At 49.0% G+C, this 26,559-nt stretch overlaps 1 protein-coding gene across 7 annotated transcripts; it reads left to right on the top strand.

Annotated features, from left to right (window-relative positions):
* Positions 1–988: 988 nt before the first annotated feature.
* ZFYVE27 (zinc finger FYVE-type containing 27) lies at positions 989–25,520 on the top strand. 7 transcript variants are annotated; one of them, XR_002730453.3, is made up of 12 exons: positions 989–1,193; positions 2,340–2,537; positions 7,526–7,596; positions 9,220–9,406; positions 13,126–13,221; positions 14,326–14,438; positions 15,178–15,317; positions 16,153–16,239; positions 17,803–17,947; positions 18,194–18,332; positions 21,909–21,955; positions 22,283–22,359. XR_002730453.3 is itself a non-coding variant. In XM_023206352.3 (12 exons), the coding sequence occupies exons 2-12, from the start codon at positions 2,341–2,343 to the stop codon at positions 23,931–23,933; spliced, it is 1,230 nt and encodes a 409-aa protein (XP_023062120.1). In that variant the 5' UTR covers positions 990–1,193; position 2,340; the 3' UTR covers positions 23,934–25,520. The 7 variants fall into 7 exon arrangements, 4 of the variants coding, with proteins under 4 accessions (XP_023062120.1, XP_023062121.1, XP_023062122.1 ...); XR_002730455.3 differs by lacking the exon at positions 18,194–18,332 and adding an exon at positions 19,485–19,616 and having other exon boundaries at positions 990–1,193; positions 16,168–16,239; positions 22,283–22,364; XR_002730454.3 differs by lacking the exon at positions 18,194–18,332 and adding an exon at positions 19,485–19,616 and having other exon boundaries at positions 990–1,193; positions 22,283–22,364.
* Positions 25,521–26,559: the final 1,039 nt, after the last annotated feature.

Below are 26,559 nucleotides of genomic sequence, written 5' to 3'. Positions count from 1 at the left end.
GAGTTGGACCCTGGAGCACAGCTGAGTCCTGGCTGGAGGGGTGGGCCTGTTTCTGAAAGGAGATAATGGAGGAAGAAGTGCAGATAAAGCTCTGTGGCTGCTTGAAGAGGGAAGTGATTACTTCCAGCTGGGGCATTCAAGGAAGGGCTACAGACATTTGAGTGCCAGGGGCATTTGAGGGTAACAATGGAGGGGTTCAGTTGGCCAAAGTTAAAGGCAGCTCAAAGATGGCAGGGGACGAGACCAGGAAATGCAGACCGAGGTGGGTGTGGTATGGTTGGGGTGCTGGGGTCATATGACACATAAGCTTCAAATTCCCGCTCCCAGTTGCTTCTTAGCTGCGTGTTCCTAAGAAGTTCCTTAACACGTCTGAGATTCCCCATCTGTAAAATGGCGACAACCCTAATAGGGTTGTTGGAGGAGGGCTAGATAATGTCTAAAAAGAGCTCAGTCCGGTCCAGTGCTTGGCTCCTCCGTACCTGAGCGTCAAGTCACTACTGTAAAGCCATCGGACGTGTCCTTTAAGGGAAATTAACTGGGCCACACGGTGTGAAGTGAACTGAGCTGGGAGAAGCCTGCACAGGACCTTGTACACACTAGCTACTCAGGAAACAACTGCATGCTCTGCTGAGCATCTCATATAGGATACGGTTTCCGTCTTTCCTGGGCTCACACATAGTGCCCAGTTCAGTTCCAAAGTTTGAAGGAAAGAGGATGAAGATGTAAATTCTTCAGTTAAGCCTCTCGCCAACTGCTCCCTGCGGCGAGGCAGGGCAACGAGGTGCACGGTCGCCAAGCACGTGCTCCCAAGGGTCCTCAGGTCTTTGTGAAACGCGGCCAGCCAAGGACAACGATAACTCCAGCCTGCAACGCGCGGGGAAAGGCGCGCAGGCGCACTGCTGGCAAGGGGGGTTGGGGGGTGGGGGCTCACCTGTGCTGGAGTGGGCGGAGCTAAAGCCGGAGCGGCATGACGTCATGAGGACGCAGCCGCAGAACGATTCGCATCCCGGAAGCGGCGGCGGTGGCGACGGCGGCGTAGGCGGAGGAGATTTTCGGACCTGCAACTTCCGAACGGCCCTGGTAGGAGGAGCGGCGTTCGGCCTGGGCGGGCCTGAGGAAACGCTCCGGGGCCCAGTGGCTCTCCCCCTGCTCCTGACCGAACCTGCCGTCTCTCTTACGGAGCCAGCGGCCGGGTAAGTGAGGTGCCGGCCCCCCCCACCCCGCGTCCCCGTGTCTCCGCAGGCTGTGTGTAGTTGGGCGCTTGGGCGCAGCAGGGGCCGCCACCTGCTGGCCCCGCGAACTTGGGCGTGGCCTTCCCTGTCCTGCCGCACGGACTCCGTCAGGCCCCCCTGGCTGCAGAGGTCTTGGCCAAGGCCAGCGCGGGCGTCGACCTACCTCACCCCTTCCTGGGCTTCTACGTGGCGCCGCTCTGTGCCTTTTCGCCCTGGCTCGGCCTGCGGTGATTTCGGCTCCCGTTGGCCCCTTTGTCCCATCCCCTCACCATCCCATCAGGTCTCGGCTAATTGCCTGGGACTGGTTTATGTCGCTCTTCGCGGAGGTTCCGCCCCCTCGTTTGCTGCTTAGCGTTCAGGGTAGGACTTTGAACTGGGAAAGACCGTAAAGGCTCCTGGGTTTCCTCATCAGAGAGGGCAGAAGGGAATGGGGCGTTGTGATGCCGACTGCCCTGGGCGGAGATGGCCCAGGAAGTTATTGGGAACTGAAGGGTTAGAGGATGGGGCAGGAGTCCTGGAGCACGGTATTTCATTCACTCATTCAGCAGGCATTTGTTAAGCACCCGCTGTGTACAGAAACAGTCGTGAATGGCGGCCAGTTAAGAGCAGGGAGTTTTACTTTGACGTAGTAAGTGCGCTGCACTTGATCTTAGCCACAAGGCCAAGAAGCGATGTGATGTGATAAGTGCTCTGTTAGGGTGAGTACGTGATCCTTTGGGAGCATTGGGGAGGGTCTCCCAGTCCAGAGTTGGAGGTGTTGGCAGAGACTTGCCAGAGTAAGGGAGTGATGTTTAAGCTTACCTGACGGATGAGTAGGAATTAACCAGGTAAAGAGTGGGAGAAAAATGTTCCGGGACATCATTTCATTTCAGCCCATGGGCTTCCTCGCTACGGCGATCATTTATGCTTGGTTTTTATGATTTTTAGTTTTGATGGATCTGTGGGGAAAAGAGCATTGGACGGAGAGTCCAAAGAACAGGATTTTAGGTCTGAATAATTCACTTTGCCTTGCTCACAGGTTTACTGTGGCACCACCTGAAGCAGTAGGTAGAAGTGTGTTGGGGACCAGATGTGCAGTGCAAATGTTGGTAATTATTATGGTTACAGGATGCAGACATCAGAACGTGAGGGGAGTGGGCCGGAGCTGAGCCCCAGCGTGATGTCCGAGGCTCCCCTGGAGTCTCCACCTTTTCCTACCAAGTCCCCAGCGTTTGACCTTTTCAACTTGGTTCTCTCCTACAAGAGGCTGGAGATCTACCTGGAACCCTTGAAGGATGCAGGTGATGGTGTTCGATACTTGCTCAGGTACAGACTTTGTGGAGTTGCTCGTGTCTCCTGTGCCTTCTGCCTTCCTGCTCTGTAGTAACTAACACCGGCTGTTTAGGCAGTGCCTGGGCTGTCCTTTCTGCCCTAATGAGGAGCAGTTCTAGGAGGTGTTTTCGGTCTCTGGGTTTATCTAGGCCTACCCTGTGTCTCAGACCCAGCCCAGGAAAGGCAGATACTGGGAATGATCCTGCCTTTCAGCAGGATTCTTCTTTGTGACTGAATAAGCTCCTTCCTCTGGACTGTTGGACAGCCTTGAACATCACGCCTTCTGCAGCTTAGAGCAGGCTTAATTTTTTCCTTTGCTCCCAATATTGGCTTAATTAATATTTAAAAATTAGGATATAATTTTGAACAAAAGTTTAAGAAATACAAAAATCTATGAATAAGCAGATACCATTTTCACTATTTTTTTTTGAGACAGGATCTTGCTGTGTTGTCCAGGCTGGAATGCAGTAGTGTGATCATGGCTCACTGTAGCCTCAACCTCTTAGACTCAAGCGATCCTCATACCTCAGCCACCGTGCTTGGCTAATTAAAAAAAAAAAAAAAAAATTGTAGAGAGGGTCTCGCTGTGTTGCCCAGGCTGGTCTTGAACTGTTGGGCTCAAGCGATCCTCCTGCCTCAGCCTCCCAAAGTGCTGGGATTACAAGTGTGAGCCACTGCGCCCAGCCCATTTTTACTAATTTATTGAGATTATGGATTTTAATTTTTTCCCTCCTATCCTGCTTTTTCATTCTCTATAATTTTCTTTTTTTTCTTTTGACTCGTTTTATTATGTTAAAATTATTATTATTATTATTATTTTTTTGAGACGGAGTCTCGCTCTGTTGCCCAGACTGAAGTGCAGTGGCGCGATCTCGGCTCACTGCAAGCTCCGCCTCCCAGGTTCACACCATTCTCCTACCTCAGCCTCCCAAGTAGCTGGTACTACAGGCACCCGCCACCACGCCCAGCTAATTTTTTGTTTTTTAGTAGAGACGGGGTTTCACGTGTTAGCCAGGATGGTCTCGATCTCCTGACCTCGTGATCCACTCACTTCAGCCTCCCAAAGTGCTGGGATTATAGGTGTGAGCCACTGCACCCAGCCGTTAACATTATTTTAAATTACTTATATGGCATTCTACTCCCTAAATATGTCAGTTTTTATCTCTAAATAATTTAATTAAGGACGTTTCTTTTAAGATCAAAGTAATATCATACCTAACAAAATTAATAACTCCTTGGTATCATCCTATACTCAGTTCATATTCCATTTCCTCAGTTGCACCATCTATTTTGGCTAAATCACATTTCAGTCCAGGACTGTGCGTTGTTTGTAGTTATTATGTCTTTTAAGTCTTTTTTCAGTCTAATCGTCTCTCATGACGTTGACTTGCTGAAGAGACTGAGACTGAACTTACTTTCCTGGAGAATTTGCTGCCGAGATTTGTCTGGTTTCTTCCTCGTGGTGCAGACTAGAAGTTAGATTTAAAGGTTGGATTTGATTCAAGTTAGAAAAGTTTTTTTTTTTCCCCAGAGGTAAATGTTGTGTCCCTGATATTGCATTGCATCAGGAGTCACACAAAAACCTGATTGTCCTAAAGAGCAGAGGTTTTTAACTTGGTGCCTATGGGTGAATTTTAGGGATCAGTGAATCCCTTGAAACTGCATGTAAAATTGTGTGTCTGCACATGTGTATATTTCTAGGGAAAAGCTTCTAGTTTTCATCAGATTCTCATAAAGACCCTCAACCCTATAAAATACCTGAGAGAGACTGGTAGGAAGCAGGGTAAGTGAAGTTAGGTTAACCTCTGAGGATGCCATTGCGTATTTATCAACGCCTCAGGCTGGAAATAGTGGATGGTTTGTTACTAGTTCTCTGGCCAAGGCCCTACATTTTTCTTGTTCATCTAATTTATGTCAGTATCTTTAGAGATGAGCTAGTCAGTGTTCCAGAGCTGTGTTCTCTACTGTAAGATCACTGTGCTCTTGGCACAAGGGGTAGTGAGACAGTATGAGGGGAGGCTGTTTTCTCCTTTTATAATCTCAGCATGATGTGAAGTTTGGTCTTCTTTAGGAGAGAGGCTGTGTCCCCTGGCACATTCTTTGTATGTGTGTGTATTGCCCTTTGTGGCAAAGTACGAAAGTTAAGTATATCCTGCCCTGCCCTCCTCCTTTTCCTCTACTAGTCTGTAGTGCTTCTTAGCATACTAATGTGTTAGGGTTTTTCCATTTTATGGAAATTGGAGGATGTGGTAGGATTGGTTAAAAGCTGGATGCAGGAGGAGCATTGGACCTAAAAGCCCCCAGGAGCCTACGGTTTCTGTGCTGCTGGGAGAGGGAGCATTGGTCCATGAAAGTGGCTGTCACGTTAGTTTGTGCTTTTGATTGTTCTTTTCTTAGTAAAGAGGATTTGACTTTGAAGAGGGACCTAATCTTGGGCTCTGGCTATTAGGTCTGAAGCCTAGAGCTGCAGTAAATTGTTAACAGACTCTCTTCTGGGATCAGCTACTCTACTGCTTGGGTCTCCTGGGACCAAAGTGTCAGTAAAGACATTTTATAGAAGGGAAGAGGCTTTAAAATGAAAGTGACTTGAGTGGTAGTGTGATGTTTTTATTTCCAAAATGGGATTGGCTTTTATTTCACTTTTACCCTGGTAGCTGCCACTAGAGGTTCTGAGGCCTAATTAGGGTGGTACAGGTGGAGTGTGTTGAATTTCAGGAGAAAGACAGAGATGTCATTTCATTCCCTTACTCATAGATTTTATTAAAAAGTAAAAGCCCCTTTACACTGTTGGTGGCAGTGTAAATTAGTTCAACCATTGTGGAAGACAGTGTGGCGATTCCTCAAGGATCTAGAAGCAGAAATACCATTTGACCCAGCAATCCCATTACTGGGTATATATCCAAAGGATTATGCATCATTCTACTATAAAGACACATGCACATATATGTTTATTGCAGCATTATTCACAATAGCAAAGACTTGGAACCAACCTAAATGTCCATCAGTGATAGACTGGATAAAGAAAATGTGGCACATATACACCATGGAATACTATGCAGCCATGAAAAAGGAAGAGCTCATGTCCTTTGCAGGGACATGGGTGGAGCTGGAAACCATCATTCTCAGCAAACTAACACAGGGAGAGAAAACCAAACACCACATGTTCTCACTTGTAAGTGGGAGTTGAACAACGAGAACACATGGGCACAGGGAGGGGAACATCACATACTGGGGCCTGTTGGTGGGTGGGGGGCTAGGGGAGGGATAGCATTAGGAGAAATACCTAATGTAGATGACGGGTCGATGGGTGCAGCAAACCACCATGGCACATGTATACCTATGTAACAAACCCCCACGTTCTGCACATGTATCCCAGAACTTATAATAAAAAAGTGAAAGCCCTGCATAAATTAGTTAACCTCATTCAGTAACTCTGAAATACTCCCATTAGAGCACAAGAAAATATATTTAGCCCCAGCACGGTAGCTTACGCCTTTAATTCCCAGCACTTTGGGAGGCCAAGATGGGCAGATCACCTGAGGTCAGGAGTTTGAGAGTTTGAGACCAACTTGGCCGACATAGTGAAACATTCCGTCCCTACTGAAAACACAGAAACCGGCCAGGCGTGGTAGTGTGTGCCTGTAATCCCAGCTACTAGGGAAGCTGAGACAGGAGAATCTTGAACCCAGGAGGCAGAGGTTGTAGTGAGCCAAGATGGCGCCACTGCACTCCAGTCTGGGCAACAGAGCGAGACTCCGTCTCAAAAGAAAATACATTCAATGCTTTGTTTGCCAGCAATTTACCTGTTTATTTTTCTGATATTTGTCTCTCTCCTAATGACTCACCTTACATATTGTCACTGCCTTTAGAATTTGGGTGTCGTCGCTTCATTGTTGCATCTGTGCTTCTCTTTCACTACTAAATGTCCTTTATCGGGGATGGAGCCAGCAGCATTTGCTTGTTCTCAGCAACCTGAGTCTCTGGTCTTCCTTCCCTCTTTAGGGGATTCTACGTTGCCATTTGGTGGTGGTGGTGGTGGTGGCAGCGACTATATCTGTGTTTGCTTCTGTCTGTTCCAGCTCACTTAAGGTGTGATTGCTAAGTGAATGCTGCACCCTACTTTCATCTTGATTTTTAATATATTAAAATATTTACTACTGTTTCTCCTTTTGAATTAATAGGTATTCAAAATAAACTCTCAGATAAACTCAAAGTTTCAAAAACACGGACATAAGAAGATAAAGGCACAGACGGGGCCAAAGAAGTCCACAATTTATTCTTTCTTGATTTCTGTATTAGTTGAATCTTGTGCAGTGATTATATATTCTTAAGAAATTATAAAAAAGAATAGAGGAAAATATTAAAAATGTTTGTCAGTGTCACCTCTTAAGGAGAATACAGCCTTACAAAACACAGCTTAAATGGTATTAACTGGGTTTCTTAACTGATTTTTTTTTTTTTTTTTTGAGACGGAGTCTCGCTCTGTCGCCCAGGCTGGAGTGCAGTGGCGTGATTTCGGCTCACTGCAAGCTCCGCCTCCCGAGTAGCTGGGACTACAGGTGCCCACCACCACACCCGGCTAATTTTTTTGTATTTTTAGTAGAGACGGGGTTTCACGGTGTTAGCCAGGATGGTCTCGATCTCCTGACCTCGTGATCCACCCACCTTGGCCTCCCAAAGTGCTGGGATTACAGGCGTGAGCCACCGCGCCCGGCCTTCTAAACTGATATTTTATAAATTCTTCTTCCTTTTGGGAGAAAGCACTACAGACCTAACAGTTTCCTCATCCCAGGTGCTAATGTGTGACATCTTACCGCCTCTCCTGGGCACCAGTCCAAGTGAGAGGCCCCCTTTTCGTTTCTCCTTGACCTTCTGTGTTCCAGGCCTCCTCTCTGGTTTGATGTCCCATCTGTGCCGCCCGGTCTCCCCTCCCCAGCTGGAGGAGTGGCTCTGTGTAGTGATCAGGACTCTCTGTGTTGTAGGTGGCAGATGCCTTTGTGTTCCTTGCTGACCTGCCTGGGCCTCAACATCTTGTTCCTCACTTTGAATGAGGGTAAGAACTGCCTTCAGGGGCCAGTGGTTTTTGTGAATGAATGTGGGGAAGGAACACCTGGATGCAGCCCCACCCTGTGTGTGGGAGCTGCTCTTGTTGTCCTGGAGTTAGTGTTCCTCTGTGTCTGCTTGGAGTCAGAAACAGGCTCTAGAGGGACAATCCAGGCTGAGCTGCCTGCTGTGACCTTGGGCAAATTATTGGACTTCCCTGTTAAGGCCTAATTTTCCTTATCTCTAGAGGGAGGATAAAAATGATGCTTTCCTCCTAGAGTATTTGTGAGGAATGCGGCAGTCTAGGCATAATACTTAGCACAGTTCCTGGCATGGAAGAGGCAGCCAGTGCATTGTAGCTGCTCTCAGTATTATTGTTGTTTCCTTCTTGACTTCCTGCTGAGGATGCATTCACCTTTTCCCATTTTGGTTCTCAAGCGGATTCAAGGGTCATCTGGGGACATGGCATGGGTGAAGGTACTGGGAAGGGGAACCGATAAGGGATTTTTGCCGTATCTGTTGCTTTTCTCTGGTTCAGCTAGTGAGCCTAGCAGGAGCTGCTGGGCAGTCATCAGCAGTGAGGAGTGGCATAAAGCCTTTGAGATAGAAGTGTGGACACATGGGTGTCTGTTGGGGTCCTGAGTAATGTCTCCTATGAACCTCTTACTACTGTATGTACTGTGACCCTACCCTGTCGGTGGTTGGCACTGACAGATGGCCACATAAAAAGACCCCTCAGGGTGAGAATAAAGAGTCTGGGACAGAATGTTTGGAGGAGCTGGGCCATTATTCATGTTTTTGTTCTTATATTTACCTTGTATTTCTCAGGTGTCTTCTTTGTTTCCTCTGGAGATAGGGGTTGAGTAGGTTGAAAATAAATCCAGTTCATACAAGATCTCATTTTCTGTTTCTTAGTTGAACTCATCTTTACCTGTTCAAAACTTCGTAGGATGTTTGACTTTTTCTATATGTTTTTTTGGTTTTTGATTTTGATGTTTGATTTTTTTCTATATATGCTCCCAGAGTAAATCAGTTCCTGTGACATGTTTAATAAGCATTTATTATGTGCCCACTGCTCTGTTAGCTTGCTGTTGGGGTGCTATGTTACACCCCAACAAAAGAAGTTCCAAAGAAGTTCCTCCTCTGAATTTTATCTCGACCTCGCCGTTTCTCAAGGCGCAGGTGTCTGCAGTGTCCTAAAAGCTGAACGAAAGACCTTCCAGTCTTCCTTAGTGGCCCAGAGGTCCGAGTGTCAGGCATCAGGAGCACCTGGCAGTCACACTCCAGCGTGAGCCTCCTGCTGTGTGCCAGCAGCATCTTAAAATGTATTAAAAGTGAGGATGGAGCCACAGCAGTGACCAAAGGGACAAAGTCCCAGCCCTCAAGAGCTTACTTAGTAGAGGAGACAACAGACATGCCTGTAATGTGTCGTGCGGTGATAAGGTCTATGAGGAGTGAAGCTGGGTTAAGGGGACTGGAGAGTAGGGGTGTGACACTGTGTCATACAGGGCCATCAGGGAAGGCCTGACTGGCAGAGCCCTGGAGGAGGTGAGGAACAAGCAGTGGGCGTCTGGGTGGGCCGACTCCTGGTCTTTGCTTACCTGTGTTACCTGCAGTGTTTTTGATTCTATAGGTGCATGGTACTCAGTAGGTGCCCTGATGATTTCAGTGCCCGCCCTGCTGGGCTACCTTCAGGAGGTTTGCCGGGCACGGCTGCCTGAGTCCGAGCTGATGCGGAGGAAGTATCATAGCGTGAGGCAGGAGGACCTGCAGAGAGTTCGCCTGTCTCGTCCCGAGGCCGTGGCTGAGGTGAAGAGCTTGTGAGTATGGAAGAGAGGCCAGGGAGGTGGGGGAACAGTAACAGCAGCCATGACACTAAGTGCTAGCTTTGTGTGCCAGACATTATATTAGGCAAACCACAGCTGTTATTTCATTTAACCTTTTTAACAGTTCTGAGAGGTAGCTAATATTAACATCTTCCATTTATGGGTAAAGAAAAAGGCTGACTGACTTAGCTAGAAAGTGGCCAAGCTGGGATGAGAATCTAGATCTGGCTGTTTTCACAGCTCCTGTTCTTTCTGCTGGAGAGACAGTTTAGGGTCTTGATTAAGCATGTGCATGTATAAGCCACTGCCTGGGTTCAAATCCCAGCTCTCCCATTTACTTGCTGTGTAACATTGGGCAAGTTGCTTAGCCTCTCTGTGTCTCAGGTTTCTCATCTGTTAAAATGGAATGATAACAGGGCTTACTCACAAGGTGGTTGTGAAGATTGAACAGGTGTCTGGTACCGGGGAAGTGTTGAGTAGATACTAGTTACCACTATACTGTGGAGAAGCTTCCTAAACAACAGAGCTGGTACTGCTGAGGAAGCATTTTAAGACTTGAAAAATACTCATCTAACAACTTCAGTAGCAGTGGGCATTTACACTTCCCTTCCCTGGAGTGGGATCTCTGCATTCTCTTGAGATACAGTAGGGGCAAAAGAAGTTATAAACAAATAGATATCTGGACCTCACCCCAGAAATTCTGAGTCAGTTTTCTGGAGTGGGGCCTGGATATGTAGTTTTTTTAAAAAAGACTTTCTTACTTTGAAATAGTTTTTTATATATGTGTGTGTGTGTGTACATATATACATACATATATATATACACATACATATATATATACATACATATATACACATACATATATATATATATATATATATATATATTTTTTTTTTGAGACAGAATCTTGCTGTGTCGCCCAGGCTGGAGTGTAGTGGCACAATCTCGGCTCACTGCAAGCTCTGTCTCCCGGGTTCACACCATTCTCCTGCCTCAGCCTCCTGAGTCGCTGGGACTACAGGCGTCCACTACCATGCTTGGATAATTTTTTGTATTTTTAGTAGAGACGGGGTTTCACCGTGTTAGTCAGGATGGTCTTGATCTCCTGGCCTCGTGATCCGCCCGCCTCGGCCTCCCAAAGTGCTGGGGTTACAGGCATGAGCCACCGCGCCTAGCCGTTTTTTTGAGACAGAGTCTTGTTATGTCACCCAGGCTGGAATGCACATCTTGGCTCACTGCAGCCTCGGCCTCCTGTGTTCAAGCGATTCTCATGCCTCAGCCTCCAGAGTAGCTGGGATTACAGCTTCCACGTCCAGCTAAGTTTTGTATTTTTCATAGAGATGAAGTTTCATCATGTTGGCCAGCCTGGTCTTGAGCTTCAGCCTCAGGTGATCTGCCTGCGGCCTCCCAAAGTGCTGGGATTGCAGGCATGAGCCACCGCACCCAGCCTGAAATAGTTTTAAACTTAAAGAAGTGCAAGAATAATACAAAGAACAGCCTTATGCCCTTTACCCAGATAGAACAATTGTTAACATTTTGGTATGTTGGCTTCGTCTGTCTCTCTACATATACATATTCTTTTCTTTTTCCTAAACCATTTGAAAGTAAGTTGCAAACGTATAACTGTTTACCCCAAATACTTCAGCATTTATTTCCTAAGAACAAGGACATTCTCTTATATATCCACAGAACTGTAATCAAAATTAGGAAACTTGGCCGGGCGCAGTGGCTCAAGCCTGTAATCCCAGCACTTTGGGAGGCCGAGATGGGCGGATCACGAGGTCAGGAGATCAAGACCATCCTGGCTAACACGGTGAAACCCCGTCTCTACTAAAAAATACAAAAAACTAGCTGGGCGTGGTGGCGGGTGCCTGTAGTCCCAGCTACTCGGGAGGCTGAGGCAGGAGAATGGCGTAAACCTGGGAGGCAGAGCTTGCAGTGAGCTGAGATCTGGCCACTGCACTCCAGTCTGGGCGATAGAGCAAGACTCCATCTCAAAAAAAAAAAAAAAAAAATTAGGAAACTTAACATTGATAACTAATGTATAATTTGTAATCAGATTTTTACCAGTTTTATTAATAAAGTTCTTTTTCTTCTTTTCTTTTCGTTTTCTTTTTTTCTTTTTTTTTTTTTTACTTTTTGAGATGGGGTTTTGCTCTGTCGTCCGTGCTGGAATGCAGTGGCATGATCATGGCTTACTGCAGCCTTGACCTCCTGGACTCAAGTGATCCTCCTACCTCAGCCTCCTGAGTAGCTGGGACCACAGGCACATGCACCATGCCCTGCTAATTAAAAAAATTTTTATGTAGAGATGGGGTCTCACTGTCTTGCCCAGTCTGGCTTTGAATTCCTGGGCTCAAGCAATCCTCCTGCCTCAGCCTCCCAAAGTTCTGGGACTACAAGTGTGCGCCAGTGCAGGTGGCCTAATAAAGTTCTTTGTGTCAGTTTCCCTGATCTGGGATCCAATTCAGGATTATACATCATGTTTAATTTTTTTTTATGTTTCTTTAGTCTTCTTTAATGTGGAGCAGTTCCTCGGTCCTTGTTTCTTGTGACATGACATTTTTGAATAGTGCAAGCTTATTATTTTGTAGAATCTCCCTAATTTTTGGATCGTTTGGTTCCTTGTGATGTGTCATGTTCAGTGCATCTGTATCAGAAGGCACACGATGTCAGGAAATACTGACTTTGATCACTTGGTTAAGGCATCCATACTGTAAATTACCATTTTACTCTTCTTTGGTAGTAATTTGAGGGGAGATACTTTGAGACTATGTAATTATCTTGTTCCTCATCAAACATTTACCGACTGCTTTAAAAATCCATTGATGGGTCTTGCCTTAATCAGTTTATTACTGTGATGGTTGCAAAGATGATCTTCTAATTATTCTATTTGCATTTTTTTTTAACTGGCTTTCTACTATAAGAAAGCTCTTCCTTCTTATTTATTATCAGTGTGAACTCATAGATTTTTATTTTATTTGATGAGTTTTTTATTTTATATTTTATTGATGAGAATCTATTACTGTCATTATTTATTTTGATATCAAATTGTCCAAAATTTGGCCAGTAGGAGCTCTTTTGAGTTGGCTCTTGTTTGCATTGGTCCCTGTCAATTTTGAGTGCTTCCTTACTTTATGGTACAACAGGATGGTCAAATTCATCTTACACTTCCTTGATTTCCCTGAAATCAGCTTGTCTCCAAGTTCCCTGGTTTGCCTTCGGAAACCCAGATCTAGGTTCAGATTGTGCTCATGGCTTCTGTGGTTCATCCATGTTTAAAAAAACAACAGCCAGAACTCCCCGAGTGAGTCTGTTTCACATCCTAGGTGGAGAATATCATGCCATTTTTTCTGACAGCTGCTGTGTACCTGTGAGGTGGGTCCTCTGATCCTCATTTTATAGATACAGAAGCTACAGCCCTGGAGAAGTTCAGTAGCCTGCCTGACGTCAACAGCTAGGAAGAGACCAAAGAAGGAATGTTTATACTGTTTCCACCTCAGCAAGAGGCTCCAAAAAGGGGACTGAAATGTAGCTGGGGTGGCTTAGCCAGGCCCGTTTCTCCCATGCTGTCTCAACCCCTCTCTCTTTAAGCATATGGTGAGTGTGTTTAGAGAGATTGACCATCCCTAGCCAACTGTACCTGCAAGGCCCCAGGCTCCACTTCATAGGGCTTCTGTCCTGCCCACTCACCAAAGCCTCTGTGTCTGTAGCTTGATACAGCTGGAGGCCTTCCTGAGCCGCCTGTGCTGCACCTGTGAAGCTGCCTACCGTGTGCTGCACTGGGAGAACCCTGTCGTGTCCTCACAGTGAGTGACCCCTCCTCTCCCACCACTACCCTGTAGGAATTTGCAGCTTGAGCCCGGGCAAAGCCAGCTGCCTTGAGAGGACCTCTGCCCCCTCCTACCTCAGGGGAAGAGCTCGCCTCCTGGGCTCTTGTGTGTGTATCTGCACATATGCTTGTGGGCTCTAATGTAGGCTTTTGTTTAGATGCTTTCTTTTATGTGTGGTAAAAATATTTTAATAATAGAAAAATAACTCACCGTGTAATCCACTTTGCAGCCCAATCTCACGTTTGTTTTGCTTGCTAGAATTTGTCATATGCATCTACTTTATGGATGTATAATTTCATAGTGTATGTTTGATTTTTCTTTTGTTTTCCACTTATCGTTGTATTAAAGATGATTTTCTTTGTTACTATATAGCCTTTGGAATTATTTATAATACCAGATTAATATAGATGGCAAATATAATTTATAGAACCATTCTATTACAGATTTAGTCAATTTCTCTTTACTAACCCCATGGTAAACATTTTTATGGATTTAGCTTTAATCTGTTAGAAAATTTTTCTTAGAATAAATTCAAGGATGAAACTACCATATCAAACAGAATGGGTGTTTTTGAGGCTCTTTAATGTGAATAATAGTGATAACTAATGTTTGTTGTCTTCACCTGGTGCCAGGCACTGCTCAACACGTCGTCTGTGTTATCTGACTCTTATAGTAACTCCATTAGGCAGGCGCTGTTCAGTCCCCATCTTACACGGGAAGGGAGCCGTGCCCAGAGAACCAAGAGACTTCTCAGAATGAGAAGTGGCAGAGCTGGATTCAATCCCAGTCTGTCTTACTCTAGACTTCAGAGTCTAGACCTTGAGGAGTGATCGTGGTTGAACCAGTTCATGTGCCCGCAGCTGACACCACCTCGGCCTCACCAGCATTAGATGTTTGCACCGGTGACTTGTAGTTCTCTGTCTTCATCGCCATTTTCCACTGGTTTGACGAGCGGGTCTTGTCAGTTTATTAATGTGCCCAGAGCTGTGTCTCACCTGGACCCCGCTGTGGGTTTGCTCCAAACCCGTCTCCTTCTGCTGTTACGAATTTCTGATCTTGTGGTTCTTCCCTGTCATCCAGGTTCTATGGGGCTCTTCTGGGCACGGTCTGCATGCTGTATTTGCTGCCACTCTGCTGGGTCCTCACCCTTTTAAACAGCACGCTCTTTCTGGGGAATGTGGAGTTCTTCCGAGGTGAGCCCTGGAGGGCCTGACAGGGACGGGGCCCAGGCTGGCTCTGATGGCTAGGCTAGGCTCCCCAGTTCTGTCTCTATAGCTAATCGTCAGTTTGCTGTGCTTCCACAAGGGGCAGCACCACACTGGGGTCCTCTCTCATGGGCTCTGTGTCTCTGAGATGTTAGATGAAGCTGGAATCTCACCAGGGGAGGGTGCTACCGTTGGGCTCCCATCTCCCTTCCCTCCCTTCCCAAGGCAGATGAATCATTGCTTATATGATATGGCTTCTGGAAGATGAGGGAAGGATGTTTTCCCAAAGCTGCCTCCCATCCCCTGGGGTGCAGCCACCTGGAGTTGCCACCACATGTCTGTGTGATCCCAGAGTACCCGTCTGTTGTCTGGCTTCTAAAGCGCTGAAGCAGTCTGGAGAGGCACTGAGTCACAGAGGCCTGAGTCTGTACATATGTTTGGGTGATTGCTGTATTTGTTTTCCTCCCTGTGGTAGAGTAATTAATTACAGAAGCCATGATTTATTGACCATTTACTACATTTAATCTCTGTAGCCATCTGGGGAAGGTGGTGGTATCTAAGTTTTGTTTAAGAGGCTCAGGTTAGATGACTTGCTCAGAGTTAGGAGGGCGACTCTTTCCTGTAGCAGAGGGAAGAGAGGCCAGTCAGCTGCAGAAGTGGGTACCCCCAAAGTGCCACTCATGGTGTCTCATTTTTGCCTCCTGCCCTGTTCTCCATTCCTGGGTAGTTGTGTCTGAGTACAGGGCATCTGTGCAGCAGAGGATGAACCCGAAGCAGGAAGAGCATGCCTTTGAGAGCCCTCCACCACCAGATGTTGAGGGGAAGGGTGGTCCGATGGACAGCACGCCTGCCCTCACACCCACGGAGGTAAGTGCCACTGTCAGGGCAGAGCCTGCTGTGGCAGCTTGTGGGCCCCCCTGTTATCAGCTTGTTTATGGCTCCTGGGCTGGCCTCTGTCGTAGTTCCTGCTGTTTCCCAGGCCTTATCTCCCCTGAAGTGTTTAATAATAATAATTGCAATAAAAACAGCTACTCTGTGCTTCATTGAGTGCTTGCCCTGTGTCAGATGCTGCTCCAAGTGCTTTATAGATAGACAGTCACGTCATGGAGTGCAGGTTCTTTCCTTCTCCTTTTCTTTCTTTTTTTTTTTGTTTCAATTTTTTTTGAGATAGGGTCTCCTTCTGTCACCCAGGCTAGAGTGCAGTGGGGCAATCACGGCTCACTACAACCTCCACCTCCTGGGCTCAGGCAGTCCTCCCGCCTCAGCCTCTTGGGTAGCTGGGATGCAGGCATGTGCCATCATGCCCAGCTAATTTTTTTGTATTTTTAGTAGAGATGAGATTTCGCTACGTTGCCCAGGCTGGTCTCAAACTCCTGGGCTCAAGTGGTGTGCCTGTCTCGGCCTCCCAAAGTGCTGGGATTACAGGCGTGAGCCACCACACCAGGCTGGTGTCTAAGACCCCAGCCCTGTGGTTCTAGAGCTCGTGCCCTCAACCACTGTGTGATGCGGCCACTGTAGGGCCAGCCGTGCTCGTGCTTCCATCTCCCCCACCCTGCCAGGCTAGAGGTTGCTCCTTCCTGTGATTTCCTTCTTTCTTGCTGTTGTGCCATTTCCTGGTGTTTTGGGTAGCCTGGATGCTGGCTTGGGGAGGTGGTCCTCTGCCTTAGGGAGGAACGCTGCCATCCTTCTCCTTCTGTCATAGAGTCTCTCTTCCCAGGACCTCACACCGGGCAGCGTGGAGGAGGCTGAGGAGGCTGAGCCAGATGAGGAGTTTAAAGATGCAATTGAGGTGGGTGGCCCTTCCCCAGCATCCTCTATTGAGCAGGCCAAAAATTGGGTGGTCCTGGAGCTGTTTTTTGTTTTTGTTTTTCAATGTCCAAGTGAGAAGCTAAAACTTGCTGTGAGCTAGAACTGGTTGAAAGGGTGCCACTGAACCCCTCCCGCTCCTGTTTCTTGTTGAGCCAGCTGTCCTGGGTGCCCAGGGCAAGAATGGCTCTGGAAGTCTCCGGGTAATGCCCTACTGGGGGAGCCGGATGATTTCTGGCCTTTGCTGGAGACCGTGGGCTTGGTGCCTTTGATATAGGAAAGGCAGCTTTTGAGGAGGCTGCTGCCCTGGGTCTCCGCTCTTCTGCAGAGTGAGTTCCATAAGATGTCCCTTTGCCGGGCAGGGAGGGGAGGTTGGAGAAAGTAGTTGCATGGCCAACTGCTAGGTCGGGGAAGTTAAACAGCCTTCTTGATTTTAGGATGGTGATTCAGACTGGTAGTTTGCAGAAGGTGTTTTATTTGGCATGCACAGTTTCAAAATAATTTTTTGAGCCAATGTTTAAATATGGAGAGATTTTTGTTAGAACTGCAGGTTTCCAGTTTCTCTGGTAGCCCTGAGTATGCAGCAGTAGGTGTTGCTAAGGAGCTGCTGTCCCCTTTACACAGGTCACATGTGGCTACAGGTGGTCTTCAACACCCCTGCTGTATCTTGTCGCTGAGATCAAGTGGCAGTTGCCATTTGTCACATTTGCGTTTGTTTTTCTTAGAGTGGGATATAATTTCTCTTTATTTATTTCTCTTTGTAAAGTGGGAAATTGAGATATAAGAAAAACACCTCGTGGATTTCCACTAGGCCTGTGATTTACCCCAATTCACCTCAATCATACATCAGCCCAGGCCACGCAGGCATTTGACTTTCTGATGGCCAAAAGATTGCTCCAAAACTTTGATTGATTATAGACCGTGCATCTTGGTGGAGGGAATTTGTAGAGCAGGGGTTTTCAAGCATTTTTGTTCATGACCTATAGTAAGGAACACATTTTGCATCTTGACCCAGTTCACACTTAGGTCTATAAAATATGTAAAACTTAAGTGAAACAAAAGTTTCCTGAAAATACATTTTAAGGGATATTTTCTTTCCTTTTTTGTTCTACTCAAAGAAAGACCTACTAAATTAATATCACCCAATTTGAGAAACAGTAGTACCCAGCTTTTTCCAAGGCTGTTCCATGCTGGGATCCTCTTTTGGCGAGGGCGTCTGTCATTGTAACCATTTGGGAAGTGCACAGAGCTCAGAGCAGTGCTTCCATGCTTCTCTCTGCTTGGGGGCCCCCTCCAGGCAGCTTCTTTCTTCTTGCTATCTTTTTCTCTCTGTTTTCTCTCTTCTTCCCCGCACCTTGGGAGGCAGGAGACCCACTTGGTGGTGCTGGTAAGTGGAAGGCTTGGTGGGTGGGCAGGGGCTGGGCTGGGGAGGTAGCTGAACTGGCTGCTGCCACACTTTGTGGGGGCTGCTGTGCCGGATGCCTCTGCACACGGGTCCCGCAGCCTTGCAAGAGGTGGGCAGGACTGGAAGGAGCTCTTCCCACAGGAGGATGATGAGGGTGTCCCGTGCCCAGCAGAGGATGAGCTGGCCCTGCAGGACAACGGGTTCCTGAGTAAGAATGAGGTGCTGCGCAGCAAGGTGTCTCGGCTCACGGAGCGGCTCCGCAAGCGCTACCCTACCAACAACTTCGGTTCGGCCAGGGCACAGGGCTGGGCTGGCTGGGGAGTAGGGGGGAACTGCTGGGACTTGGCGGGGGGAACACCCAGCCACCGGGGCAGAGTCTCAGAACTGTGGGTACTGACTTGTGACAAGAGCAAGGAGTGAAGGTGTGTCCACGGGACCCTGGGGCGCTAGCAGATGCCCGGCAGGACTGTTGAGGGAGTGGGTGGGTTCCTTCTAGTCCCTCTGTACTGATTGGACATTCACTTGTGGGAAGACAAGGAACTCAGTTTGGGAAGTGCCATCCCAGGACTGCAGAGAACCGTAATCCTGACACAACTTCAGAAGGCAGTGTAACATGATGGCGAGGAACAGAGTGGAGTTTCACCGCTTACTGCAAATCCCAGCTCAGCCAGGTGTCCTTGAGCAAATTATTTCACACCCTGTGCCTCAGTTTCCCCTTCTGTAAAAGGGGATCATCATTCTGACCTCATAGGGTTGTTACAGGTCTCATGTCAAATGAGACAGTAGTACTTATGAAGGGCGCAGTGCTGGTTGGTTCATAGTGAGTAGTGGGTGCGGTTAATGTGGGAGGCCCTGGCCCATCCCATGGGTTCCTAGGATCCTGTCTTCGTCTTTCTGATCCAGCTGGAAGCAAGTTGAAGCAAACATTGTTTCTCTAGACGTGATAAGAGCCCTGAGTTCACCTCTTCCCAGTCAGTCCTTATTTTACTGAGGGTTGGGGAGAGCAGTCAAGGAAGGCAGCTTTGGAGAAGGGTGGACTTGACGGTTAGCACAGCTTGGAGACCTGGCTTAGATGAGCAGCGTTGGGAGCTGAGCCACATGACAATTGTGGAGGAAGCCTAGAGTAGCTAGGTTGACCTGGGAGCTGCTTGCTCCTGAGGAAGGGCCCTCCTGCCTGCTGTCAGATGGGAGCAGGGGAGGGGGGCAGTACTGTGGGTTCTGGTGTCGAGTGAGTTCTAGGGTCTGTGCCCTGGAAGAAGCCTATGGAGTTTATCTTGAGGAATTTAACTCAGGGCCCCCAGGGTCCTGCCCTCCTACCCCCACAGCAACCAGGGCAGTTGTTTTCTCAGGATTAGATGTCCTGGGCAGGCTCTTTCCTTCTGCTGTGTGAATGTCCCCCAGTTATTCAAGATCTCTTTCTTTTTTTTTGAGACAAGGTCTCACTGTGTCTTCCAGGCTGGAGTGCAGTGGCATGATGACAGCTCACTGCAGCCTCGACTTCCTGGGCTCAAGTGATCCTCACAGCTCAGCCTCCCGAGTAGCTGGGACTGCAGGCATGCAGCACCATGCCTGGCTAATTTTTGATTTTTTTTTTTTCTAGAGACAGGGTCTTACTTTATTCCTCAGACTGGTCTCGAACTCCTGGGTTCAAGTGATCCTCGTACCTTGGTCTTCCAAAGCGTTAGGATTACAAGTATGAGCCACCACACCTGGCCCCTTTTATTTATGCTGCTGGCTGACTTCTGTAGGGCATTCTGTATGTTCATTGATCTGTTTACCCTCCATACTTGCACATGTGTGATCTCATTTCATCCTTACTGTAGGTGTGACAGGAGCAGACAGTTCTTAAGGGCTCAGAGCAGCCAGGTTCCAGCAGTCCCCAGTAGCACTACACACAAGAAGTATTACTCTGGTCCAGCAAATAATTTATCTATTTCTGCAACTTCTAAGTAAAGGTACTTAGTTGTTCCCATTTTACAGATGAGTAACCTGAGGTAAAAACAGTGCTTTGCCCAAAGACTTCAGCCTGGAAATGGTAGAGCTGTGACTCAAATTCAGATCGTCTAATTTGGCTCTTGTGTTCTTTGTACCTCTTCATCCTCCCTCTCCATTTTCCCTTTGCCCTCATGTGTGGAGTCCCTTGTTTTATGCCTGTCCCGCTTTTGTATTTGATTTTTGATTTGGATAATCTCTGCCAGCATGGGCAGAGGCCTTTTCAGTTTCCCTCAAGGATGGCAAAGGCAGAAAGTGCTTCTTTTCCTAAACCCCTCTTAGCTCCTCATCCTTCAAGACCACTCACTTCTTTCCCTTTTCTGAAATGTTCTCAAGCTCTTTGCCATGAGGGCAGGTGTAGCAGCTCCTGCAGCCTCTGCTCATGGGTCTGGGTCCTGAGAGCAGGGCGAGGGGAGCTGCTTTGGGGGCTATCTTTCTCCATTTCAGCTGCTATAATGAAATACACTAAGCCGGGTGGCTTTTAAGTAGTGGAAATCTCTCTCAGTTCTGGAGGCTGGAAGTCCAAGATCATGGTGTCAGCAGGATCAGGTTCTGGTGAGGTCCATTTCCGTCATCATAGACAGCACCTTCTCACTGTGTCCTCATGAGAAAGTGGGAGGGTCACAGCAGTTCCCTGGGGCCTCTTTTATAAGTGCACTAATCCCATTCACGAGGGCTCCACCCTCATGACCCAGTCACCTCCCAGGGGCCCTGCTTTGAGTGTTAGGATTCCACATGTGAATGTTGGGGGACTGTAACGGGGGCCATTCTGTTTACCCCTGCCCGTGCATGAGGGGATGCATGGGGAGAATGAGGGCAGACTGTGCAGGAGCTTCTCTGTGGCCTCCGTGTGGGAGAGGTCTTGGTGGGGAGGGCCCTCCTTTGTCCTGGAGGCTCCATGACTGTTGCCCTGGCAGGTCCCACTGGGCCTTAGTGCCCCTGCTCTCATGGCCTCGGTGGCATCATCACATGGTGAGTAGGGATGGGTGAGAGCCCTCCCTGGCTCTGGCCTGTGTGTGGGTTCACAGCTGTCTCACCAGCCCACTTGGCTGTCCTAGGCTGCTTGGCCCTGGCATCCCATTCAGTTCAGAGGAGCCCTTGGGCACAGGCCAGTGTCAGTCTTTGAGTAGCTCCTTTTGCCTGTCCCATTCACCTGCGTCCCTTGTTAAGGAGAGTCTGGGGCAGGCTGGCTTCCCCAAATTCTTAGTGTAGGGACAGAACCTTGGAGCAGCCGGTTTCCTGGTTTGGCACCAGCAGCAGACTTGTTCTTCTCTTTCCCTGGCTGATTGACAGAGTGGGCATTTACCTGAAGCGCTTTGGCCTCAGATTTCCCCTGGCTCTAGCTCAGGTCTTCCTTTCCCTGAACCTAGGGAGTCTCTTTTAGCAAGAACTTCAGGTGATTTTGGCTGGACAGAGGAAGGGACCACATGTAGCTGTCAATAAAGCTTTGGGGCCTTTGTGTGAAAGTGAGGCATGGTGCTCTGTACCTGCCCAGACAGGTGGTCCAGCTGGGTCACAGCAGGACTATGGGCCCCACATCCCAGAAACCTCCTCCTTCCCTATCTTTCCTCTTCCTTTACACCCTATTGTTGTCTTCTAGCCATTTTCCAAGCTGCCGTTGCCCCTCCACTGTTGCCGGGCACTTGGCCATCCTGGCATCTCTGGTGGTTTAGGCAGGACCTCTCCTTGCTCTGCATCCCCCCATGCCACTCACTGCCTACCACAATTGAGCATTCTACCCTTCATGTCTTCTCGGAATGTGCCTGGCTCTCAGCTTCTCTCCTACAGTCTTCAGGGGACAGAAAGCAGGAGTTTGGGTTTTTAGGAGGAGTGTCTGTCTTTAGCGTGTGGGTGGAGTATTTGTAAGGCGTTGCTCTGGAAAGGGTCGTGTTAGGCAGATGTTATCTGGGGATGCCTGTGGTCAGGTCCCTGCCAGCTTAGCTGGCTTTCCAGGAGTGGATTCTGCTGGGTGCTCTTTGAGTTCTGTTGAACCTGTAGGTGGGGTCACTCAGCTCTGGAAGGGTTCAGGGACTGGTACCTATGTATGGCTGGAGACATCAGTTCTCAGGGGCTATCAGTCTTCTTAGTTTGAGTCCTTCTTTCTGGCTCTGAATCTGGCCTTGCTCCCTGGCTCGCTGTGTCCAACCAAGGAGGCTGGGCAGGTGTCCTGAGTTTCCCATTTAGAAGTGCTAGGAGCAGGTGAGCGTGAGAGTCCTGGGATGGGCGGGGACTGAGCTGCTGCCTCTGTTTCTCAGGGAACTGCACGGGCTGCTCGGCCACCTTCTCAGTGCTGAAGAAGAGGGTGAGTGTGAGGTTGCATTTGTTGGGGACAGTGTCCTTGGTACTGTCAGGTGGGGAGGAGTTGAGGGGAGTCATTGAGGAAGTCTGGCTCGGGTCACATTGGGCCTGGCAGTGGCTTTCTGGAGTGAGTGTGCCCTCCCCTGCTCCTGTGCCACCTTTCACCAGCCTCCCCAGGGGGCATTCCATTTGCTCTCTTTCCTGCTCCACTTGGGTACCCCCCCAGTCCCAGTTTCCTTGGGTGGGATCAACTGGTGTAAAGGAGGGAGGCGCTGAGAACTCCAGGTGCCTGAGGGTGGGGGACACATCTGACCTTGGCTCTTCTCTGCAGCGGAGCTGCAGTAACTGTGGAAACAGCTTCTGCTCTCGATGCTGCTCCTTCAAGGTGCCCAGGTCCTCCATGGGGGCCACAGGTGAGTGGTGCAGGTGGTGGGAGGGCTTGGTTGGTATCCCGTCAAGGGGATGCCACATCGTGGCAAGGGGGCGAGGGTGTCAGAGGTCAAGGGAACTTGGGATTAGGCCTGTGGGAACGTTTCCTCCATCCCCTTTAGCAAAATCCTGAAACATTTGGTACATGCCGAAGAATAGATATGATGTACCTGTGAATGATGAAGGGTAATAACAAGATGAATACCTGTGGCTGCTACCCTAAAGTTGAAAAACAAGAGCACTGGCAACATCCCCGTGGCTCCCAGCACTGCTCCTGCCTTCTGGAGTCAATCCCAGCTGCACTTTTAATCTTTTTCTTATTTCCTTGGCACTTTGAACAAAAGTTAAAAATCCCTTTTTTCCTTTTATAAAAGCTGTACATACGTGTTGTAAATAAAACAACACAGATAAGCAAAAGGAAGAAAAATATTCCTGATTTCTTCCCGAGAGAACAATCGGACATGGACCCTGCTGCTCATTAGCTTGCATGTAGAATAAAAGCGCGTGCATATTCCTGAAAAATGTGGTCACGTTTCATGTACCGTTTTGTAATACAACGTTAAACCAAGTTCCTTTTTTTTTGAGATGGAGTTTCGCTCTTGTTGCCCAGGCTGCAGTGCAGTGGTACGACCTTGGCTCACCACAACCTCTGCCCCCTGGGTTCAAGCGATTCTCCTGCCTCAGCTTCCCGAGTAGCTGGGATGACAGGCATGTACCACCATGCCCGGCTAATTTTGTATTTCTAGTAGAGATGGGGTTTCTCCATGTTGGCCAGACTGGTCTTGAACTCCTGACCTCAGGTGATCTGCCCACCTTGGCCTCCCAAAGTGCTGGGATTACAGGTGTGAGCCACCGCGCCCAACCCAAGTTCTTTTTTCTTCCAATGCAAGTAACACATGCTTACTAACTAGAAAATTTGGAAATTATTAAGCAGAAGAAGAAGGAAGAGAAAAATAACCCTGTAATCTTACCACCCAGAGATAACCACTGTTAAAACATTTTGGGAAGTTTCACTGTAACGTTTTACTTATTTTAGTCTTATTTTTTTGAGACAGAGTCTCGCTCTGTCGCCCAGCCTGGAGTGCAGTGGCACCATCTCGGCTCGCTGCAACCTGTGCCTCCTGGGTTCAAACGATTCTTGTGCTTCAGCCTCTTGAGTAGCTGGGATTACAGGCATGCACCACCACGCCTGGCTAATTTTTGTATTTGATATTTTATTTAAAAAGACATTTTTAAAGGTGTTCTGTTCGTGCCACAATGATGTCTAATTCATAGCACAGGAGCAGCCTGCTGTTGGCATCATCACGCCCGGGATCCCTAGTTCCCATGGAAAGAAGAGTCTCTGCGGGCAGGCTAGCAAGCTGGGCAGGGAGGCTGCGGGCTGGGCCGGGGGTCTGTGTGGGGCATTTGGGAGGGTGGTTCTAGTAGTTGGGGCCATGAACCAAAGGGCACAAGGAAATGTCTCACCAAGTTCTTCCTCCTTTTCAGCCCCTGAAGCCCAGAGGGAGACTGTGTTTGTGTGTGCCTCGTGTAACCAGACCTTGAGCAAGTGAGAAGAGAGGCCAGGGTCCAACCAGGCACCCATCCTTGGGGCCAGAAGTAGGCCCCCCACTCTCCCCACCCCTGGCCCCCTGTGGTGTGTGCTGGGCAAATGTGGCCTGAATGCTAGGTAGGCTTCCCCTTCCTTCCTCGCTCTCTCCAGCTGGATTCTGGAGCTGTTCTCCACCCCTGAGGGTGGCTGGCAGTGGCTGCTCTCAATCCCTTGGGGAGAGGAGCCCCTGGAGGGCCTGGCATGTTTGCCCTGCTCTGCCTGGGACTGAATGAGTGGACTCAGAGCTGGGCAGGCAGTAGCCACCAGAGGGCAGCAGTGAACTAGGCCAGGTCTGACCGGGGTCTGATGACCAGCGTCAGTGTGGCTATGCCTGGGAATTCCAGACCTGAGGTTGGGAAAAGAGGTTTTTCTCCTGTAGGGTACTGGCCAGGCCCTCAGCCTCAGAGAGCCTGCAGAAGGGCTTGGGAGTGCCACACCCCATCTCCGCTGATTGAATGTCCTTCCAGGCACCAGGATCTCCTCATTTCCCCCATCAGAGGGTGTGGCCAGGCCTGACAAGACCGGGGTGCTTCTAGGAACAGGGTTGAAGCTCCCAGATTCCCCCAGAGGAGAATGTGTATAGGAGGGGTTGGCTGAGTCCTTCAGCATTAAGTGGAGGAAAGCATGGGGAGGCCCCAACAGCTGGACAGACCTCAGCCTCCCCTCGAAGACGCCTCAATTCACAGACTCAGCCCACACAATGCCCTAGTGTCCCCAGCTGCGCTGGAGCAGCTGCAGGGCACTTGGATCACAACTTCTGCACCCTCTGCCCAGAGTCTGGGGCAGTCCTCCACTGGCCCAGCGCTCCAGCTTCCTTTCCCTGCCTCTTGTCCCATGGAGTGGGAGGCCAGGTGAGTGGAGCAGAGGTCCTGAAGCCCTTGACCCCCGGGGGCCTGGGAAGTGTAGGATCTCTCTGGGCTGGGTCCTGGATCCCGGGGCTGTTCCCTGGAGGACAATCTCAGTTATGGGATAAGGCCCCTTGGGGGTCTCCATTTTCTTTCCAACAATTTCATATTCACTGCTGGACTCTTACGGGCTCAGTATCTCTCCCTTAGCCATGAGCTGGCTCAGGCATCCCTTCCCTTCCCTGGAGCTGCTTTGCCTTTCTAAAGTATTTATTTATTTATTGCATGGTTCCTGGGAACATGTAGCGCACAAGGAATGGGATGAGGAGGAATTGGGAGGGGGTCTCCTACTTAGAACTCTTCCCTGGAGTCATGGACTGCCTGGGACCCAGGACCCATGAGGGGGCTGAGAGGTTTCTACACTCAGGGAGGAGGGGTGCAGAGAGGCAGGTTGGGGAGACAACGGACCCATCCTAGGCCCAGGCGAAGCAGTTTAGCGGGGACTCTACAGCCAGGGACCTGCCCAGGCCGGTGGAGGTGCCAGAGCCCTGGGGAGCCTGGCATGCTTTGGTATCGTATCGCCTCTGTGTCCTGTTAGGAGAGTTCAGTACCCCGTGCTTTCTTTACACTGGAGAGGAACTAAAAGGATCTCTGTGTCTATGGAGAATTGTCAATAAAAAGGCCTCAAGCTTCTTGTTTTTGTCCTGTCTTTGTGTTGGCATTTTCCCTGAGACTGGAAGACCAGATCTCCCTGGCACTGCTGGAGTTTTGCAGGCCTGGGCAATTCCTGCAGGACCAGGCTGAGGGGCGGGCCTTTGGGGCACCCTGGTGGCAGGGGTGTGGGGGCTGCAGCCTGGTCTGGGTGTGAGCTGGGGGCCAAGAGGAGGAAAGCTGTGCCTTGCACGCAGGAGGGACTCAGCACATGCTTGTCGGATTGACTTGAGGCCTAGTCTTGTGACCAAATTGTGAGGGCCCAGCACTGGGGGTTGGGGTTGGAACTAGAACTTGGTAAATGACAAGCAATGCAGACTTTAGAATGGAAAGATTTTAACTAATCCCTCTGAGAAAGCCAGAAAGGGTGAGCCTTCAGGGAGGCCGAGAGCGGCAGGAAAGAGGATTGGACATGAGATGGGAAGTACACACCATGCCCTGAACTGGGGCAGGTGGGTGGCGGGTGGCTGGGTGCTGGGTACTGGTAAGGGCTTTGCGTGCGGTATCTCATTTATTGCTCGCAACAACTCGAGGTAAGCACTGTTCCCCCGAAGCAGGAGCAGAGTCCCCGCAGAGGTAGAGGGTGGTGCCTGGCGCTGCCTGCTGTGGCCCAGCTCCATGCTTGGCCCCTTTACCATCTGTTGGAGTGGTGCTGGAGCCTGTTGGCACAGGGGTGCTGCCCCCAGGCTCACTGTGCTTTCCTCCTCTGGAAAGTGCACCTGATGGTGATGTGTATCTGGTGTGGGTGCTGTGAGAGAAATGAGAGAGTCCACGGGAGGCATGGGGCATGGTGCTTGGCATGCTGGACACACTGGCTCCTGTCATCCTGGCCACCTTTAGAGGACAAACAGCTCTGTCCTGGGTGGCTTAGAATAGTGATCTTTTTTTTCTTTTACACCAGAGAATAATTTTAGATTATTCTTCAGAGAAGAGTGTCAGAGGCACGAGTGTAGTTTGGAAAAGCAGAGTCAATACATTTTGTTTTTGGAAAATGAAAATGCCAAATGTTGGTGAAATCTTGACCATAACAGC

This window comes from Piliocolobus tephrosceles, chromosome 9, assembly GCF_002776525.5.
Source record: "Piliocolobus tephrosceles isolate RC106 chromosome 9, ASM277652v3, whole genome shotgun sequence".
Classification (NCBI taxonomy): domain Eukaryota; kingdom Metazoa; phylum Chordata; class Mammalia; order Primates; family Cercopithecidae; genus Piliocolobus; species Piliocolobus tephrosceles.
This window is presented reverse-complemented; position numbering and strand designations above follow the sequence as displayed.